At 42.0% G+C, this 21,301-nt stretch overlaps 1 protein-coding gene across 3 annotated transcripts in view; it reads right to left on the bottom strand.

The window, feature by feature from the left end:
- The window catches only part of LOC134349590 (probable ribonuclease ZC3H12C), a 105,615-nt gene that overhangs the window by 74,229 nt on the left and 10,085 nt on the right, over window positions 1-21,301 (bottom strand). The window contains exon 1 of one of the 3 annotated variants that reach the window (XM_063054143.1): window positions 5,638-5,815. The exons of 1 other annotated variant lie outside the window; for it this stretch is intronic. Coding sequence is in view for 1 of the 2 variants with exons in the window: in XM_063054141.1 (XP_062910211.1) it covers window positions 5,455-5,478 (24 nt within the window). In the remaining variant the exon portion in view is untranslated. Of the gene's footprint in view, window positions 1-5,454; window positions 5,504-5,637; window positions 5,816-21,301 lie in introns of those variants that run through there. One more of the 3 variants, XM_063054141.1, reaches the window with a different exon arrangement.

Raw genomic sequence — 21,301 nt, 5'->3', positions numbered from 1 at the left:
GTTACTGCTACTCTTATCCGTTGGCAACCCTACCCCCACCCCGGGTCGGCCGGTCCACAAGAATATTGTCAATATTAAACCGGTCCGCAGTGCAAAAAAGGTTGGGGACCCCTGATCTAATAGGAGAGGACAGAAGGCCATGGAAGAAAGAGAAAAGGGGGAGGTGCACCAGAGGGAGGCGATGGGTAGGCAAGAGATAAGGTGGGGGGGGGGGGAATGGGTGGGGAATAGAGAGTGGGGGGGGGGCCATTACCAGAAGTTCGAGAAATCGACGTTCATGCCATCAGATTGGAAGAATACCAAGACGGAATACAAGGTGTTGTTCCTCCAACCTGAGTGTGGCCTCATTGCGACATTAGAGGAGACCACTGATAGATATGTCGGAATGGGATGTTTCGATGGACACGGCCCATATGTCTCCTCTAACATTTCATTATGGCTGCTTTATTATCCCGCTCAACCCCATTCTCCTCTAACCTTTGACACTCTGACTAAGAACCTTTCAACCTCCGCTTTAAATATACTCAATGATTTTGTTCCTACAGCCATCTGAGCCAATGAATTCCATAGATTCACTACCCTCTGGCTGAAGAAACTTCTCCTCATCTCTGTTCCAAATAGACGTCCCTCCATTATGAAGCTGTGCACTCTGGTCTTAGGCTCACCCACTATAGGAAACATCCTCTACACATCCACACTACCTAGGCCTTTCGATATTTGATAGTTTTCAATTAGATCACTCCACATTCAAATAAACTCCAGCAGGTAGAGAGAGCGTGAGCGAGGGCGAGGGGGAGGTCGATCAAATGCAGGCACCTTCCTCGGGGGGGGGTGGGAAGAGGGAGAGGGAGAGAGCAGGCAATTGCAGACAGACAGCGCTGAACACTCACTCACCTTCCACTCGTCCTTGTGGATTTCAATCTTGTTCAACACTTTAATCAGCAAGAAATAGAGCTGATCATGGGCTCAAGCTCTAGGCTTTTTGGCCTCCAGTCTGCACACTTGGCTCAAAGCCTCACTGAACTTCTACAGAGAGCAAAACGCCAGAGCACTCAGTCGGCCCAAAAACACACTATCAAAATGGAAATCACAGCTTTCAAGCTTAGTAACAGTATCATATTTGAAAGTAGTAAAAGGAGTTTCATGAACTCTCTGAAGGACGACACCTTTGCTCACAATGTTTGTTGGTGTCATCTTTTTCAGATTTTGAAGAAGGTTTTAATATTAGTAAAGTCTAAAAAATGCTGCATCACAATTGTTATTTATATAAAGTTTTCAATGCACAAATAATTTCTTATTTCCAAACATCCAAGATGTCACATGCCTATAATTTCTAGTATATCCATTAGGAATATTAGATTACTAGTGCAGTAGGCATAAACCATGGTGGATGGAGCTCAGGTGAAATGATTAAAGTTGGGTAGAAATTAATTTGCTGAATATATTTAGCGAGATGGTGGACCAATATCTTGATGGAAAAATGTTGAAAGATATGGACAGAGTGCAAGAATATGTTATTGACAGAGTATTAGCCATGATTGTAATGAATAGTAGAGCATAAGAGTATGAGAATATGAATGGCATATTTTTTCACCTATTATGTTATGTTTGTGTATTCCTAATTATTAAGTTAAGCTCTTGTGGCAGGATTTACACTGAAGGAAACAAACCTGTTCATGGAAATGTTGAGACTGAAAGCAAATACCACCTAATTTAAGGCAAATGACTAAAAATTCTTCCCAGAATGGCTATTCACTCAGCCTCCTTCAGAACATTTTCGTAAAGCATGTTGCTACACTTGCATTAAACAGAAGTTCGAGAATTCTACTTAGAAATCAACTGTGATACATAGAAATCAGTAAATGAAACAACTGTAGTCAGAATAATTAATCATGCCCTAACAGGAGTTCTTCTTAAACACAAGAGATTCTACAGATGCTGGAAATCTTAAGCAATACACAAAAAAACGCTGTAAGAACTCAGCAAGTCGGGTAGCATCAATGGTGGGGAATAAACAGGTGACATCTCAAGCCGATACCCTTTAGCTAGACTAGTAAAGGAGGAGGCAGAATAAGGAAGAGGATGGAAGGGAAGGAGCACAGGCTGGCAGGTGATAGGTGAGATCAGGTGGGAGGCAGCAACACCTATGGAAACTGGTGTGGTGGTGGGGGGGTTTGGAAAATGTGCTTAGTGGTAGGGTCCTGTTGGAGATGGTAATTATAGACAAAAGTGGAGACCCATGGGGTGGTAGGTAATGGTAAGGAGAAACATATCCCTGTTATGATGCAGGAAGATGGAGTGAAGGCAGATGGGTGGGAAATGGAGGTGATATGGGTGAGGGGATTGTCAATGTTGGTGGAAGGGAAACCCCATTCTTTGAAAAAAAAGAACATCTCAGATGTTCCAAATGGAAAGCCTCATCCTGAGAACAAATATAGCAGAAACAGAGGAACTGGCAGAAGGGGATAACATTTTTACAAGTGACAAAGTGGGAAGAGGTGTACTTGCAGAAATGTTATGTACCATTGTCAAAACTTTTAAAACTGGACTTAAGCACTAGGGCAAAAGACTGAACCCGGACCTCAAGAGGCACTTACAAGCTGATACTCAGAACCAGTCAGTCAGGTCCAAACTACATGAACTAACAAAAACTTTTCCAAATAATTCTGAAATAAAGCAAAGAATGCTGTAAATACTCAACAGATTAGGCAACATTTATAGAGGAAGAATTAATGTTTTGGGTCAAGGACACTTCATCAGAACCAAATGTAAAGGAACTTTATAAACTCAACTGTCATACAATTTGTTAAAAATCAGCATAATGAACTCAGCTGAGCACCAATTCACAACACAAGGTTGGGTATTGTTTCCTATAATTCAAGACCAAAGGAAATTAAATGTGGAGACGGAATGAACCAGAGAAGATGATTATCAAATTTATTAGGGAATGCTTTTTATAAAATACAACTTAAACCATTCAACTTAAAGAAAACAATATTCTTTATGAACTAGTTTAAAATTGTTAAAGGAAGAATCTATTTCAAAAAACATGATGCTAAGCAACCGCTCCCTGTTGCTAGGATGCAATCTTTCAAAATACCACCACGAATGCACCAATAGTGAATGAACAATTTTGAATGAACAAAGGCCAAAAAGTGCAGGGACTCAAGTATGTCTGGCTTGCCCTCTTAGAACAATAAAACTGCCAAACAAATCATGGAAAACCGACATCATTGTCTTATATAGACTGTGTTCTACCACAAATGGGGAAGTTATTTAATGAGTAATATTCATTGCCCTAATGGTGATGTTCTAGACAATGTACCAACTCATGATTGCAAAGTCATTTAATAAACACTTAACAAAAATAAATTTCTCAGTATCTTCCAAAACACATCTTATATCAAAATAGGATCAACAGCATAAAGAACACAAAGTAGGATCATTTTGTGCCCACCCCCCCCCCAAAATGAGTACAATTACCACATTTAATAATTATTTTTAAAATTATTTTAGTCTGCACAGTACACCAGTCAAACATGTTAGAGCAATGATGAATCTGAGGGATATACAGTATTGGAAGTTCCTTTGCATAACTGTATGAAAGTTAAAACACTCTTCCTAGAAATCAATTCAGTCTTTGAAACTCCAATAATGAGTACCAATGTTTGATGCAAATTGTTTCCATCTTCCACAAATCACATGAACAATGGTTGTAAGTAAAGTGTCCTTAGAGATGCCTTAAAAAAAAAGATGCAATTTTTCTGGCAGATTTTGCTTACTGTCCAATATACTATTATGCTACAACACTAACTTAATTTGAATTATGCATGCATAATGCGAAATAGAGATCTACTGATGCCAATATGAATTCTTTCCTTTTAGTGAGTGATTATTCCAGATCATGGAACACCAGAATTCTAATTGGATACACCAAATGTCATTAAATGCTGACAGTGTATGAAAATATGTACATCAGAACTACCATTTACAGCCTGAAGTGCATATACATACCACATTTTAATAGCAATACCCAGAAGCCAAGTTCAATGTTTTACTGTTGAATGCCTTTGACTATTGTTTTCCCAAGTTGTTTAGAATTCATGCGAAAGGCATAAAATTAAACCCAATTTAGGAATGCAGAAAGTAAATTCTTTACCATTTCCCACATAATTTTGCTCTTTGGTCAAATCACTTACAGTACAAATGCTATGATGCAATTGCAGCAGGAATGGAAATTTAAATTGAAAACTCAATTGATTTTTTTAAACAAAGAATCAATTTTAATTTTACAATGTGTCAAAATAACCAAATCTGTTAATCAAACACAGGAGGCAATGCATATATTAAAATTTTTTAAAGTATTTTATTTATATCAAAGACTTTCAATTCAACCTTTCCTAAACAGACTGTGCCATCTAAATTTTGCTTTAAACCAGCGCTGTTCTACATGTAGTTTTCCCAATCAAATCCAAATCATAACCACTGCAAAATTAAGCTTTCAATTCCCTTACTCTTTATTTAAAACCAAAATCTGATAATTTGGTATAAAAAAAGACTTGTATAAACTAAACTTGTTAATGCAAAAGGACTACCAGATGTCACTAAGGCAAGCAACTGGTGGACTAATCAGTGAAATCTTTCCATTAATTGCTGAATGTACAGATACAATAGCAGTGTTTTTAAGGACACTACATTGTATTTTCAAAGAATATGTAAAAGTCTGGAAAAAAAAACTTCCGCAACCTAAAATGCACAAGCAACATGGACAACAATTAAACAGTGATGCAAGAAATCTTCTTAAAAACTTCAAAGCCAACTTGCTCTTTTGTTTTGTGGAAATGAACTAAAGCATACAAAAAGAAGGGACAAAAAACTGGATTTATTCACGTTGCTTGTTAACATTTGTAAAACACATTTCTAAAAAAGCATCCTTTAAAAATAAAAACTTTTATTTTATCTTTCCAGATGCTGACTGGCTAGCTCTTCCTGTTTTCATTTTTGAAACAAAGTTCTCAAATCAATTTCCAACATAGAACAAAAAAGGAATCTAAATATTTTTGGTTGAATCTTTAACCAGAATTTGCAACCAATACACATTTATGAAGCCATTATATTGATACTGTATATTAATTTTGTTGATACAAAGACAACAATGGAAATTAGCTTTTATCATTTTCTCCCTATTTATACATCATCAAAATACCTAACAGCTTATATAAAATTATTCAAAGTAAAAAGTATAAAATGTTAAACTGCATATTTGGCATTAAATTCACAAAATACATGTTCAATTGCCATTCAGAACTGGCTAAGAGGAAGTGATGTACATTAGTCACAATACACCTAGATTTCAGACCAATTCAAATATAATCCACTGCTTCAATATTTAATAGTATAAAGTTATTAAAAAAGCACAACCATGTTTTAAAAACTGTTACTTCCAACACTTACATTAGTTGAACAGCAGACAGACATTTGGTTCTTTATTGCAGTTAACAAAAAAAATCCTTATAACACTTTGAGCTGCAGACGTCGAGGCAGTCAGAGAGAACAATGAATAGCTGAACAGATGGACCGACAATGTCTATGCTTTCCCCCATTACCAAACCAGATTTCTAGCCAATAAGAGCTCACCCAGCTAACAATTAGTTTCCTAGGCAGATGCAAACCAACTTCTATCCCACGTCAGGTCTTGGGGCCTTTTAAGACAAGTACACTGATGTCAACCAAGGTCTGCCCTGGGCATCATGTGTATTAACAAGGGGTGTGCAGCAACAATACCCATAACAAAGGGAACTAGCAGGCAGCTGCTGAATGAGGGCATGAGTCATTAGGCAGCAGGCTGTCAGCAAAAACACCTGGCCAGCCATGGACTTCACCAAAACCATGCTACTATCATAATCAGATAAAACATGTTGAAAGTTTAAACATTTAAACATTAAGGTCTTGCCTTTTTTGTTATTGTTACACAAGTGATACAAGTTGCTACAATATTAAAATAGATCAGCATATTTAGCTATATAAAAAATAAATAAAAATAAATGGCCTTTTGTAACTGACATAAATATTCAGAGTTAGGTTAGGAACACTTTTAAAGCAATATCACATCCAGTAGAAGAATAAATTATGATGAAATGGCTGCAAAAGCTTATACTGTACTGGGGGGGGGCAAAATTATTTCACTATTTCCAGAGCTCATAAATTTTCACAAGGATTCCAGTGCAACAAGAATTTATTAGCAATAAGCTTCAGAAATCTAGCAATTAATACTCACTCATCTTACAATGAAACAACTACGTTTCAGCTCTCGTAGTTTCACTAAATTCAAGAAATTATATACACAAAGAAGTCCATCATTTACTAATATAGGAGTTGAACACTTTTTAAAATCTATAACTGATTTTACTCTAATATTACTTGGCAGATTTCAGCCCAGTGGCAAAGCCTTGAACTCTCACATTACCTAATACAAATTCCTAAGCAGAAAGGTTGTACAAGTTTTCGGCTACTCCAAATCAACTGTTATTAACAGAAGTTTTAAATGAAAAGTTTAAAATTCCTTGTACACTATATTGCTCCTTTTGATTGAATTCTTCTGTGTACTTTAGATAAAATGACTTATTTTAGCCTTTTTCTACCCAACAATTTTAAAGGCTACTATGTACACAATTCAATAAAGTAGCAGTATTTTCACAAGCTTGCAGGTGACTGAGACAGACAGAAAATAAGATTTGTATTTAAAGTTTTAGATTCCAGATAGTATTTCAGACATTGATTCACCTATTTAAAATTTTCAGCTCATAGAACATAGAATAGTACAGCACAGTACAGGCCCTTCGGCCCATAATGTTGTGCCGACCCTCAAACCCTGCCTCCCATATAAGCCCCCACCTTAAATTCCTCCATATACCTGTCATAGCTCACATAAATACAAACACAAAACAAACATTATTCATGTCAGAAATATTATGATTTTAAGGTGCAAAATGAAACCAGTACTAATTTTGCTGCAATGTATGCCATTCATCAACATAGTCTTTATACTGTATATCTGTTCTTGGTATCTGTTTAGGGTGAGTTGAGCAAAGTTTAGGGGAGATGTCTGACATAGTTTTTTTTAAACAAAGTGAGTGGTAGGTTCCTTGAATGTACTGCTGGGGATGGAGATAGAGGCAGACACAATAGGTATATTTAGATAAGCTCATAAAACAATATAACAATTACAGCATGGAAACAGGCCATCTCGGCTCTTCTAGTCCGTGCCAAACACTTACTCTTACCTAGTCCCATCTACCGGCACTCAGCCCATAACCTTATCCAATTTTTTTTTAAATGACAAAATCGAACCTGCCTCTACCACTTCTACTGGAAGCTCGTTCCACACAGCTACCACTCTCTTGAGTAAAGAAGTTCCCCCTCATGTTACCCCTAAACTTTTGCCCCTTAGCTCACAAATACAAATAAAAGAACTCTTAAAAAAAGTTCACAATATATGAAAAATAATGAGATGGGCTTTATGGAAGTGAAAGGATGGTTTAATCATGGTGTATTATACATTTACTTTGGTCAGCAAAACATTGTGGGAAGAAGGACCCTGACTTACTGTGCTGTACTCAGAAATTCTATGTTTTATATAATAAATTCACTTTAACCCAATCTCTAATGATTAGCTTACTTTCCTACATCCCACCCGCAAGTTCCCCATCAACCATCTTTATCTCTTCCCCCCACCAATTCCATTCACACACTACACACAAACAATGGTGCTAGAAAGTTGGTGAACCTTGAAAATTTTTCACTATTTCTGCATTAATATGACCTAAAATATGATCAGATCTTCATGCAAGTCATGAAACTAGATAAAGAGAATCCAAACACGAGGAGATCTGCAGATGCTGGAAATTCAAGCAACACACACAAAAAATGCTGGTGAACGCAGCAGGCCAGGCAGCATCTATAGGAAGAGGTGCAGTCGATGTTTCGGGCCGAGACCCTTCGTCAGGACTAACTGAAAGAGATAGTAAGAGATTTGAAAGTGGGAGGGAGAGATCAGAAATGATAGGAGACGACAGGAGGGGGAGGGATGGAGCTAAGAGCTGGAAAGTTGATTGGCAAAAGGGATACGAGGCTGGAGAAGGGAGAGGATCATGGGACGGGAGGCCTAGGGAGAAAGAAAGGGGGAGGGGGAAAAACCCAGAGGATGGGCAAGGAGTTATAGTGAGAGGGACAGAGGGAGAAAAGAAAGAGAAAAAAGGGGAAAGAAAAAAAAAATAAATAACTAAACAAACAAACAAGGGATGGGATACGAAGGGGAGCTGGGACATTAACAGAAGTTAGAGAAGTCAATGTTCATGCCATCAGGTTGGAGGCTACCCAGACGGAATATAAGGTGTTGTTCCTCCAACCTGAGTGTGGCTTCATCTTGACAGTAGAGGAGGCCGTGGATAGACATATCAAAATGGGAATGGGACATGGAATTAAAATGTGTGGCCACTGGAAGATCCTGCTTTCTCTGGCAGACAGAGCGCAGGTGTTCAGCGAAACGGTTTCCCAGCCTGCGTCGGGTCTCGCCAATATATAGAAGGCCGCATCGGGAGCACCAGACGCAGTACATCACCCCAGCCGACCCACAGGTGAAGTGTCGCCTCACCTGGAAGGACTGTCTGGGGCTGATATACTGTGTCCGGTGCTCCCGATGCAGCCTTCTATATATTGGCGAAACCTGACGCAGGCTGAGAGACTGTTTCGCTGAACACCTATGCTCTGTCCACCAGAGAAAACACCTACGCTCTGTCCACCAGAGAAAACACCTACGCTCTGTCCACCAGAGAAAGCAAGATCTCCCAGTGGCCACACATTTTAGTTCCACGTCCCATTCGCATTCTGACATGTCTATCCACGGCCTCTTCTACTGTCAAGACGAAGCCACACTCAGGTTGGAGGAACAATACCCTATATTCCGTCTGGGTAGCCTCCAAACTGATGGCATGAACATTGACTTCTCTAACTTCCATTAATGCCCCACCTCCCCTTCGTACCCCATCCCTTATTTGTTTATTATTATTTTTTTCTTTCCCCTTTTTTTACTCTCTTTTTTCTCCCTCTGTCCCTCTCACTATAACTTCTTGCCCATCCTCTGGGTTCCCCCGCCCCCCCCCCCCGGTCTCCCGTCCCATGATCCTCTCCCTTCTCCAGCCTCATATCCCTTTTGCCAATCAACGTTCCAGCTCTTAGCTCCATCCCTCCCCCTCCTGCCTTCTCCTATCATTTCAGATCTCCCTTCCCCCTCCCACTTTCAAATCTCTTACAATCTCTTCTTTCAGTTAGTCCTGACAAAGGGTCTCAGCCCGAAACGTCGACTGTACCTCTTCTTACAGATGCTGCCTGGCCTGCTGCATTCACCAGCATTTTTTTGTGTGTGTTGCTTAAAGAGAATCCAATTAAATAAATAAATAACACAAAAAACATTATACTTGTTGATTTATTGAGGAAAAATGGTCCAATATTACGTGTATTTGAAGGAAAAAGCATGTAAATCTTTGCTTTTGGGAACTAGTGTGACACCCTTGTACAGCAATAACTTTAACCAAATGTTTCTGGTATCTGTTGATCAGTCCTACACATCGACTTAGAGGAATTTTAGGCCATTCCTCTTTACAAAACTGTTTTTACTCTGGGATGTTGGTAGGCTTCCTTGCATGAACTGCTTGCTTCAGGTCCTTCCACAACGTTTCTAAAGGACTAAGGCCAAAACATGAATTTTCTTCTTTTTAAACCTTTCTGCTGTTGTCTTGTCTTTCAGATCATTGTCAGACTATGGCCACATTAGCCATGATCTTATTGAATGGCAGAGCAGGCTCAACAGCTCAGATGACCTACTCCTGCTCCTATTTCTTATGTTCTTATTATTGTCTTCTTGCATTATCAAACTTGTATTAAGTTTCAGGTGTCGGACTGCTACCCTTTTGAATTCATTGCTTGCTCAACGATTTCAAGCTGTCCAGGCTGTGAGGCAGCAAAGCAGCCCCAGACCATGATTCTACTTCCACTATGCTTCACTGTTAGAATGAGGTTTTGGAGTTGGTGTGCAGCGCCCTTTTTACTTCAAACATAGCAATCTGCATTTCATTGAGACGTACAGCAATGTTTTTTTTTCGGAGAGCAGTGGTTTCCTCCATGGTGTCTTTCCACAAACACCATTCTTGTTCAGTGTTTTTCTTATAGAGGACATACGAACAGAGACTTTAGCAAGTTCTAGAGATTTCTTCAGGACTTTTGCCATTACCCTTGGGTTCTTTTTCACCTCCTTCAGCATTGCACGTTGTGCTCTTGGTGTGATCTTTGCAGAATGCCCACTCCTAGGGAAAGTAGCAAGATTACTGTGTTTCCTCCATTTGTAGACAATTTCTCTTACTGTGGACTGATGAACACTCAGGTCTTTAGAAATAATTTTGTAGCCTTTTCCAGCTTTATGCATCTCTACAATTCTCCTCCTAAGGTCCTCCGGAAGCTGTTTTGATAGAGGCATGCTGCACATAAACAGATCTTTCTTGAGAAGAGCAGGCTCTGTCAGTAACCTGACTTTGTGTTTCTCTTTCTTCCACAGGGCAGGGCACCTCGACAACCCACATTTCCAATCTCGTCTCTTTGATTGGAACACCTGATTCCAAGTAGCTTTTGTAGATGGCATTACCCCAGAGGTTCACATACTTTTTCCAATACATGTAATATTGGATCATCTTTCCTCAATAAATAAATGAACACGTATAATGTTTTTGTGTTATTTATTTGATTGGATTCTCTTTATCTAGTTTTAGGACTTGCATGAAGATTTGATCACATTTTTGGTCGTATTTATGCAGAAATTGAGAAAATTCTGCAGGGTTCACAAATGTTCTAGCACCACTGTAGTTCACCCACAGGCTCCTGTGCATCACATTCCAGCCATGTAGCACTTTGTATTTCTGCTTATCATCCTCCTGCAGTCTCTTCAACTTCCAACCTCCCCCACATGTCTTACTCCACCTGTGTCTCACTTTTCTTTGTCTGCCTCCGGCCATCATTCACCTGCTATCGTCTTTCAAACCCTCCCTTATCTTATGCAGTCTATCATCTTTCACCCCTTCTTATTCCATCAATACCTTGGGCTCTTTTTTCGCTACTCCCCCATCTCCCATCGCAGTCCTGATATAGGATTTCAATTCAAAACATCAGCAATTTTGTTTTTTTTCTTTTTCATCTTTTTATTAATTTCATAAAAATAAACAAAACAATTTCATAAAAATAAACAAAACATGATAATGGTACAGAGTTATTGGGAATACATTGTTATAATTAGCATAAGTGATTATAAAGCCAGTTGACACTTAAATGATAAAACTCCCGATCATATAGGATACAAATGAACAATATATAACAAAGAAAAATATCTAAAAAATATGAGAAAGAAAAAAAAAATAACCCCCCCCCAAAAAAAACTAATCTAAACAGAATTAATCAACTGAACTAAAAAAAAGACATGGGCTGTTTTGTAACATCGTAAAAAAAAAGAGAAAGGAGAAAACCTTAGTGTCGACGACTCGGTTCCTCTCAACCAACATTACAGAGAGATAAATAAGTTTGGAAAAAGTCAAATTACATCATATGAAAATGTTGTATAAACGGCCTCCAAGTCTTTTCCAATTTAATAGAGGGCTCATAAACAACACTTCTAACTTTTTCCAAATTTAAACACAGCATAATTTGAGAAAACCAATGAGATGCGGTAGGAGGGTTAATCTCTTTCCAATTCAGCAAAATAGATCTTGTAGCCATTAAAATATCAGCAATTTCTTACCCATACAGATGCTGCCTTACTTTGAGTTTTTCCAGCAGATGTTGCACCTGCAGTCTCAAGCTGCAAATCCAATTATCTAACTGAAGAACTTTCTACACTCACCAGTCAAGCTGAAAACCCCACAATCTTCCAATGACCTAACCAACCAGTCCTTCCCATAGGATCACCTACTAATCCTATGACCTCCTCACCTCCAACAAAATCAATTGGCACCTACCAATTAAACATCCTCTACTTGACTGCAGGCTGACTGCCAACTTTGACCGTTGATCACCAGCAACCAAATCTCAGTCTGATCCTTTAATTTTCCATAATTAAGCAACAGTACAATTTTAAAATTTATAACATCATTTTTCAAAATTTTGCTTTATGACATCCTTACCCATCTATAGCTCCAAGAGGACCACAACCTTGTTGTTGGGTTTGGAATCTTGCATACCTCAATGAGTTATGCTGGTTGGAATCAGGGCTTTATGCTTTGGCCCTTGGTAGGGTCACCCATGCCAAACAGTTCAAAGGGTAGAGGCCAGACTAAAAGTGGTCCACTGGTCCTCCAGGTTCAGGGGTTCAGCTTCAGGGGTAACAACCCTGACTGGTAAAAAAATTGTTATGGAAACAGCAATGAAGAATCCTCTACATCTGAGTGTGACAATATTCCTGAATCTTCACCTGAGACTTGCATAAATGACAGTAGTGAAAATTTGAGAGGAAGCTACTGAAATGATGAAGGAAGCCCTGAACACCCCCAGAAATAGGGATCTTCATTGCTGCCCTAAACGCCAGTGGCGTAATGAGCAGCAAGTACTAATATTCACACACACACATACCATGAACTGCCATTCTTTCAGCTGCTAAAACCCAGAGCTTTAGAATTTCTTACCTAAGCTTTTCTAATTTTACCACTCCCTTTAAGACATCCTCAAAATCTACCTCTGACCAAATTTTTACCAGGGTCAATGTGACTTATATTGACTCATATTTTTGTGATATGCTTACAAATTGCAGCACCATTATCAAATCACTTCGGATCACCTGACAATGCTCAGTGGCAATTCTTTAAAGACAAAATTGCTTGTAATAATGTAACAATAACACTACTCATGAAATACATTAGTCATAGAAACTTAAGCAAATAAAGCTATGGATTAACCACTTAATGTATAAATTACTTCTCTTTCTGCCTCCATATATGAAATTATCTTCTCCTTTAAATGCAATCTAAATCAACCACATTACAGCAAGTTTTACATCCACAGTCCTATGTGCATGACAAAAGCCCTCTTTCCCCAGACATATTGTGAAAGATGAGAAGATATCTAAAAGCAGTACCAAGAAGATACACTGCAGACCACCCTAATTTTTAGTGCAGTGTAATCCAATTTTTATACAAAGTTAAAAGTAAATAAAAAACTGGCATAGCTCAGATTTGTTCTGTTTTACTATTTATCTGTCATGTAATACAGGTTAAAATGCAGTTATATTCAACGTCTAGTGGCAGGCAGCACACTACCTCTGCACTTGAATTGCTCGTTCACCTTCAATTCAATTTATAAAAGCAGCTATTTATAGCACTCGGGGACCTGGTTTCTGTGCAACTTATAGGGTCCTCAAGTTGGGATATTAGCACTGAATAGCAACTTACATAAGGAGATCCTCTTTATTTATTTTATTGTTCTCTATTGGGCTCCTTATGCCCAACCCAATTAACGAATATTTAAAATACCTCCTCCTGTTACAAGAACCCTACCAATCATCTAATGACCACTTGATGTAGGTCATTTTCATTCTGTACCATTTACCTTCACAGGGGAAGACAATAAACAAATGCCCCTGTTAATCAACCTTTATTGAAATAACTTGCTTCCAACTTACAGGATAAAAAATGTCTTATGGACACTCCTCAGGCCTGCCTGTACATAATCAGGAATCCCCCTCAGTGACTTCTGTTCTTAGGTAAACAAGCCTTGCCTATATACTGTCTCTTCATAACTGAAATGCTCTATCCCAAGCAAAATCCTCCTGAATTTTTTCTACAACCTATCCAAAGCAGTGGCATTCTGCAAAGTGCTATAACCAGTACTCTAGCTATGTTTAGTTTAAGGTTATAAATAACCTCCCTGTTCTTACATTCTATGCACTGGCAAATGATGTCTCAAGTTAAAAGTTCAGAAGTAAATTTATTATCGAAGTATGGAAATGTCCCCATATACTATTCTGAGATTCATTTTCTTGCAGACATTCACAGTAGAACAAAGAAAAAGGATTAATGAAAAACTACACACAAAGAATGATAAATAACTGTAGGGTTCTCAGTAATATTAACTGTAATGTTAACTGTTAACTGCTAAGAATAAAATGGCTTCTCTGTGGTGTTATAATGAAAAGGCTTCTCTGTAATGTTAACTAATGAGGTAATGTTCTTTGTAGCTGAAATATTTGGGTTATAATTATAGATAATGGGGAACTAACCAATGGAAGTCATGTTATTCTATCTGTATGTGTGGGAACCTGGGGAGTGCGCGGGAGATCGGCGAGGAGAGGCGAAGAAGAAGGATGTACGGGAAGCACTCTGGTAGACCACCGTGGTCGGTCCCAGGACGAGGGTCGTGGAGTCGGAGGAAATCAAATGGTGGATCAGGGATCGTGTATGAGTTCCAATGTTGTGCACAAACTGTATAATCCTTATTCTTGGTGCCTTTTTATTTTATATTTTTGTTTCTCTACTAACCCCATAGCCACAGTAAAATTTATAAAGTGTAATCGTTTAACGTACATTTTGTACTGCCTGATATTTTTACATTGTGGGTTGTACCCGGGTGCATTACACAGCATCTACGCAAACGTGAGACACAGTTTGGCGGGCAGACGGCTGTTTCCCCTAGCTGAACGTGGGTTGATAGAGCTGAGTGTTACATAGGTAGGGGCTCGTCCAGGATTGAATTCTATGGATGCTGTGTGGCCACTCAGCTTAAAGTTGTGATGGTGACAGCAGCATTTTGGTGATGGTGTGCGGCTATGAGGCTGGCAGAGAGCAATGCGTGCGTGTTGAGGGGGTGGAGTCTAGTGCATCGGATGAAGTGTTACTTCCAGGTTTGAGTGGGGTTAAAGTTGTTGGCAAAATGGAGATTGTATCACGCAATTTTGATTTTGAGACAGGTACAGACATAGTGTTAGTGCAGACAAGTGAGGACATAAGAGGGGCGAAGTTGCCACAGGAGACTGGCATCCCCGGGAGGCGGGACCATGGCACCTGCAAGTTGTCAGGGAGGGAGGGGCTGGAGCTCAGCAAGCTGAGTCATCAGCGGATGAGGGAGGGGATCTTAGGGAACAAATTCTCTCGGTACTGAGGGATGAAGGGAAGGAGTGGTTAGATTTGGAAGATTTGGTTAGTTCCTGTCCCCCAGCGAAAGGCGAGAGTTCTGAGTTGGCATTTGCAATTACCTCCCTGGCAAGAAAGGCAGAGGGGCCCCGTCAAAAGATAAGAATTTTCTCAGGGATAACACCCACCCCCGACGGTGAAAAGGATTATGAGACGTGGGTAGAGCAAACGTCACAGTTGTTAAGTGAGTGGCAGTGCTCAGATGAGGAAAGGCGACAGAGATTGATTGAAAGTTTGCCGGGAGTGAAGGTTAACCAGCCTTCGGCCACTCTGGATGACTATCTGGAGGCCTTGGAAAGTGCTTTTGGGTTGACCAGGAGCTCCTCGGGGAGTTTCAAAACATGCATCAGGAGAAGGGTGAGAAGCTCTCCACATACCTAGAGAGACGGCTTAATGGGCTGCGGCGTGGTGGGGGGGGGGGTCATTCAGGCTGAGGGGGTAGATCAGTTAAGGATGGATCAGGTAATTGGAGGTGCCCAGGCTGAGGACAAGATTGCTTGGAGTCTCTGGCAGTCCTATAAAATGCGCCCTCCTCCGACGTTCGTTCAGTTGGTCAGAGACGTGAGGGGGGCTGAGAACGCATTGAGGCCACGGGACAACTCTGTCAGTAGGGTGAAATCCTCAGTTGCAGCCCCTGGTGGGGAAGTGATCAGAGCTGGCTCCATCCGGAAATTGATAAAGGAGGTGGTGGCCAAGCTGAGAACTGAGGGGTCAGGAGGGCTCCCCCCCCCCACCCCCCTGGGACAGACCGTGCAGAGGGCTGTAAGTGGGGTGGGGGGTTTGTGGGAAGAGCAGTGGCCGATAGCGTGTGCTATAACTGTGGGAAAGAGGGGCATTTCCAGAGAGAATGTGAGCGGCAGGGAGTGTGCTATAACTGTGGGGAAGAGGGCCACTTCCAGCGGGAATGTGAGCAGCAAGGAGCCCCTTGGAGAGCGAGTCCCCGGACATCCAAGCAGGGAGAGGTGTAGGGAGACATAGAGGAGAGCCAGTGAGGGAACAGCCTGGTGTCTCTGGGGGAACACGTTCCCAGCAATGTACCAAGGAACCTCTGAAAGCAAAAGATCGATTCCAGAAGGATTAGTGGGACCCTGCTCCAGTGTGTTGCTACGGATAGGAGGGATCTATGCTAAAGCCATACCTGACACCCGGTCGCAGGTCACGTTACTATACCGTTCGTTTTACAACCAGTATTTAAAGCATTTGCCCTTGTCCCCATTCAGTGCGCTGGAGATTTGGGGCGTCAGTGCGGGTGATTAGCCGTATGACGGGTATTTGTCAGTGAGACTGGAGTTTTCAGAAGCCGAGATGGGAGTGTCTGAAGTTCTGGAGACGTTAGTGCTGGTTTGTCCGGACTCAGTTGAGACGGGTGGCACTTCAATTCTGGTGGGAACCAACACCCCTGTGGTGCGGAGGCTCATGGGAGCCTGTAAGGAGAGGGCGAGTGAGAACTTTTTGGGGACCCTGTCTGTGCACCCAGTGCTTCGAGCTGCTTTTGAGGAAGTGCGGAGCTGCCCAGTGCTGGATGCTGAATTTAAATGAGGGACTGTGTGGTGCACCCAGTCAACACCTAAGGTAATAAGGCCCAGGGAAGTAGCAAGAGTGATGGGAACCCCTAGATTTCCCCAGAGTGCCTGATGGAGGGGCCCTTTTAGTGGACGTCCTGGAAGACCTCGAAGGGGAGTCACAATTTCCAGCTGGGGTGCTGGTGAGGCCCGAAGTGCAGAGGCCCCCGGTTGTACAGGCAAGCAGGATGGCAGTGGTTGTCCAGAACACTACAAAGAGAGGAATCACCTTTAAGAGAGGGATGCCGCTGGCGCATTTGTTCCTGATGATGGTAATGTCTAGCGCCCCCGTGAGGCCCGCTGGGGGGGGGGGAACTATTGGACAACAGAGGCAAGTTGACTGCTGAGGCCTTTAACTTTGGGGACTCTCCTGTGCCGCCGGGTTGGAAGCAAAGGTTGGTGGAGAAGATGTTGAAGCCCGAAGATGTTTTTTCCCTTGGCGAGTTTGATGTGGGTTGTTCCAAGAGCACTCGCCACACCATCCGGGTGACTGAGGACACCCTATTTAGAGAGAGGTAAAAGGACCCTGATGGCAGTTATTTATAGGCCTCCAAACAGCTGCAGGGATGTGGACTACAAATTACAACTGGAAATAGAAAAGGCTTGTCAGAAGGGCAGTGTTATGATAATTGTGGGGGATTTTAACATGCGAGTAGATTGGAAAAATCAGGTCGGCACTGGATCTCAAGAGAGAGAATTTGTAGAATGTCTGCGAGATGGCTTTTTAGAACAGCTTGTTGTTGAGCCCACTAGGGGAGCGGCTGTACTGGATTGGGTATTGTGTAATGAACCGGAGGTGATTGGAGAGATTGAGGTGAAGGAAACCTTAGGAGGCAGTGATCATAACATGATTGAGTTCACTGTGAAATTAGAAAAAGAGAAGCCGAAATTTGATGTGTCGGTGTTTCAGTGGAGTAAAGGAAACTACAGTGGCATGTGAGAGGAACTGGCCAAAGTTGACTGGAAAGAGACACTGGCGGGAAAGACGGCAGAGCAGCAGTGGCTAGAGTTTATGCGAGAAATGAGGAATGTGCAAGACAGGTATATTCCAAAAAAGAAGAAATTTTCGAGTGGAAAAAGGATGCAACCGTGGTTGACAAGAGAAGTCAAAGCCAAAGTTAAAGCTAAGGAGAGGGCATACAAGGAAGCAAAAATTAGTGGGAAGACAGAGGATTGGGAAGTCTTTAAAACCTTACAAAAGGAACCCAAGAAGGTCATTAAGAGAGAAAAGATTAACTATGAAAGGAAACTAGCAAATAATATCAAAGAGGATACTAAAAGCTTTTTCAAGTATATAAAGTGTAAAAGACAGGTGAGAGTAGATATAGGACTGATAGAAAATGATACTGGAGAAATTGTAATGGGAGATGAGGAAAGATGGCAGAGGAACTGAACAAGTATTTTGCATCAGTCTTCACTGAGGAAGACAGCAGGATACCGGACACTCCAGGGTGGCAGGGAAGAGAAGGGTGCGCAGTCACAATTACGACAGAGAAAGTACTCAGGAAGCTGAATAGGCTAAAGGTCGATAAATCTCCTGGACCAGATGGAATGCACCCTCGTGTTCTGAAGGAAGTAGCTGTGGAGATTGCGAAGGCATTAGCGATGATCTTTCAAAAGTCGATAGATTCTGGCATGGTTCCGGAAGACTGTAAGATGGCAAATGTCACTCCGCTATTTAAGAAGGGTGCAAGGAGGCAAAAAGGAAATTATAGACCTGTTAGCTTGACGTCGGTGGTTGGGAAGTTGTTGGAGTCGATTGTCAAGGATGAGGTTACAGAGTACCTGGAGGCATATGACAAGATAGGCAGAACTCAGCATGGTTTCCTTAAAGGAAAATCCTGCCTGACAAACCTATTACAATTTTTTGTGGAAATTACCAGTAGGCTAGACAAGGGAGATGCAGTGGATGTTGTATATTTGGATTTTCAGAAGGCCTCTGACAAGGTGCCACACATGAAGCTGCTTAACAAGATAAGAGCCCATGGAATTACAGGAAAGTTACATACGTGGATAGAGCGTTGGCTGATTGGCAGGAAACAGAGAGTGGGAATAAAGGGATCCTATTCTGGTTGGCTGCCGGTTACCAGTGGTGTTCCACAGGGATCAGTGTTGGGGCCGCTTCTTTTTACATTGTACATCAACGATTTGGATTATGGAATAGATGGCTTTGTGGCTAAGTTTGCTGATGATACAAAGATAGGTGGAGGGGTCGGTAGTGCTGAGGAAACAGAGAGTCTGCAGAGAGACTTGGATAGATTGGAAGAATGGGCAGAGAAGTGGCAAATGAAGTACAATGTTGGAAAGTGTATGGTTATGCACTTCGGCAGAAAAAATAAACGGGCAGACTATTATTTAAATGGGGAAAGAATCCAAAGTTCTGAGATGCAACAGGACTTGGGAGTCCTCGTACAGGATTCCCTTAAAGTTAACCTCCAGGTTGAATCGGTAGTGAAGAAGGCGAATGCAATGTTGGCATTCATTTCTAGAGGAATAGAGTATAGGAGCAGGGATGTGATGTTGAGGCTCTATAAGGTGCTGGTGAGACCTCACTTGGAGTACTGTGGGCAGTTTTGGTCTCCTTATTTAAGAAAGGATGTGCTGACGTTGGAGAGGGTACAGAGAAGATTCACTAGAATGATTCCGGGAATGAGAGGGTTAACATATGAGGAACGTTTGTCCGCTCTTGGACTGTATTCCTTGGAGTTTAGAAGAATGAGGGGGGACCTCATAGAAACATTTCGAATGTTAAAAGGCATGGACAGAATGGATGTGGCAAAGTTGTTTCCCATGATGGGGGAGTCTATTACGAGAGGGCATGACTTCAGGATTGCAGGGCGCCCTTTCAGAACAGAAATGCGAAAAAATTTTTTTAGTCAGAGGGTGGTGAATCTATGGAATTTGTTGCCACGGGCAGCAGTGGAGGTCAAGTCATTGGGTGTATTTAAGGCAGAGATTGATAGGTATCTGAGTAGCCAGGGCATCAAAGGTTATGGTGAGAAGGCGGGGCAGTGGGACTAAATAGGATAAAATGGATCAGCTCACGATAAAATGGCGGAGCAGACTCGATGGGCCGAATGGCCTACTTCTGCTCCTTTATCTTATGGTCTTAGGTCACGGCGACTGGCCCCTGCAGATGTGGAAGATGTGCGGCAGCACTTGCGTAAGTTGAACGAGCTGGGATCATCACTGAATCCCGAAGCCCTTATGCATCCCCAATAATAGTGGCCCAGAAGAACGGAAAGTTACGCATGTGTGTGGACTATGGGACCCCGAACAGGTGCACTGTCCCTGATCAGTATACTGTCCCAAGGGGCGAAGACGCACTGGCCTGTCTGAGTGGTATGAAATGGTTTAGTGTGCTGGACTTGAGGAGTGGATATTACCAAATCCCGATGAGTGAGGCCGACAAAGAGAAGACGGCATTTATACGCCCTCTGGGATTTTTCCAGTTCGAAACGATGCCCCAGGACATATCAGGAGCCCCTGCCACCTTCCAGAGGGTCATGGAGAAGACAGTGGGGGATATGAATTTGCTCAGGTATTGGTGTGTTTAGGTGACTTGATAGTATTTGGATCTACCTTGGAAGAACATGAAGCGAGGCAACTGAAGGTGCAAAACTGACTGAAGGAGGAAGGGTTAAATCTTTCCCTGGACAAATGCCAGTTCTGAAAGACATCTGTTAGTTATGTTAGGCACATAATCTTGCAGAATGGAGTAGCTCCAGACCCGGCTAAGATAGAAGCAGTGACCATGTGGCCAAGGCCCCAGACTGTGAGCGCTCTGCACTCATTCTTGGGGTTCTGTGGTTATTATTGGAGATTCATGAAGGGCTACGCCAAAGTGAGTCACCCTTGCACCAGCTTCTGCGTGGTTACCCTCCCTTGGGGAAGAAAGGGAAAGGGGGACAGGAGGTTGGAGAATATCTCAACCCATCAGAGCCCTTCAGACAGAGGTGGGATGCAAAATGTGAGGAGGCTTTTAAATCGCAGAAAGAGTTGCTGACCCAGGCAGCGGTGCTGGCTTTTGCGGACCCACGATTGCCCTATGTACTACACACCAATGCCAGCTGAGAGGGATTAGGGGCCATCCTGTATCAGGATCAGGGCACCGGGTTGAGGCCGGGAGCGTTTGTCAGCCGGAGTTTGTCGCCCTCCGAGAGAAACTATCCCACCCACAAGTTGGAGTTCCTGGTGTTGAAATGGGCGGTGGTGGATAAGCTGAGTGATTATCTCTATGGGGTCAAGTTTGAGGTGAGGACGGACAACAACCTGCTCACTTACATACTGACCTCGGCGAAACTGGATGCTACCAGTCATCGGTGGTTGGTGGCATTGTCGGTATATGATTTCAGCCTGAATTACCGGCCGGGGAGCCAGAATGTCGATGCAGATGCTTCGTCCCGACGGATGCATGAGGAACTGGAGGGGGTCGAGGACTGGGAGAGCGTTCCAGCCCCTGGGGTGAAGGCCATGTGTCAGTTTGCTACCGCCGTGAAGGCTGAGGAAAAGGGGAGGCTG

The sequence above is a fragment of the Mobula hypostoma genome, chromosome 7, assembly GCF_963921235.1.
Source record: "Mobula hypostoma chromosome 7, sMobHyp1.1, whole genome shotgun sequence".
Lineage (NCBI taxonomy): Eukaryota > Metazoa > Chordata > Chondrichthyes > Myliobatiformes > Myliobatidae > Mobula > Mobula hypostoma.
The sequence above is the reverse complement of the archived record's forward strand: the minus strand, read 5'-3'. Positions and strand labels throughout refer to the sequence as shown.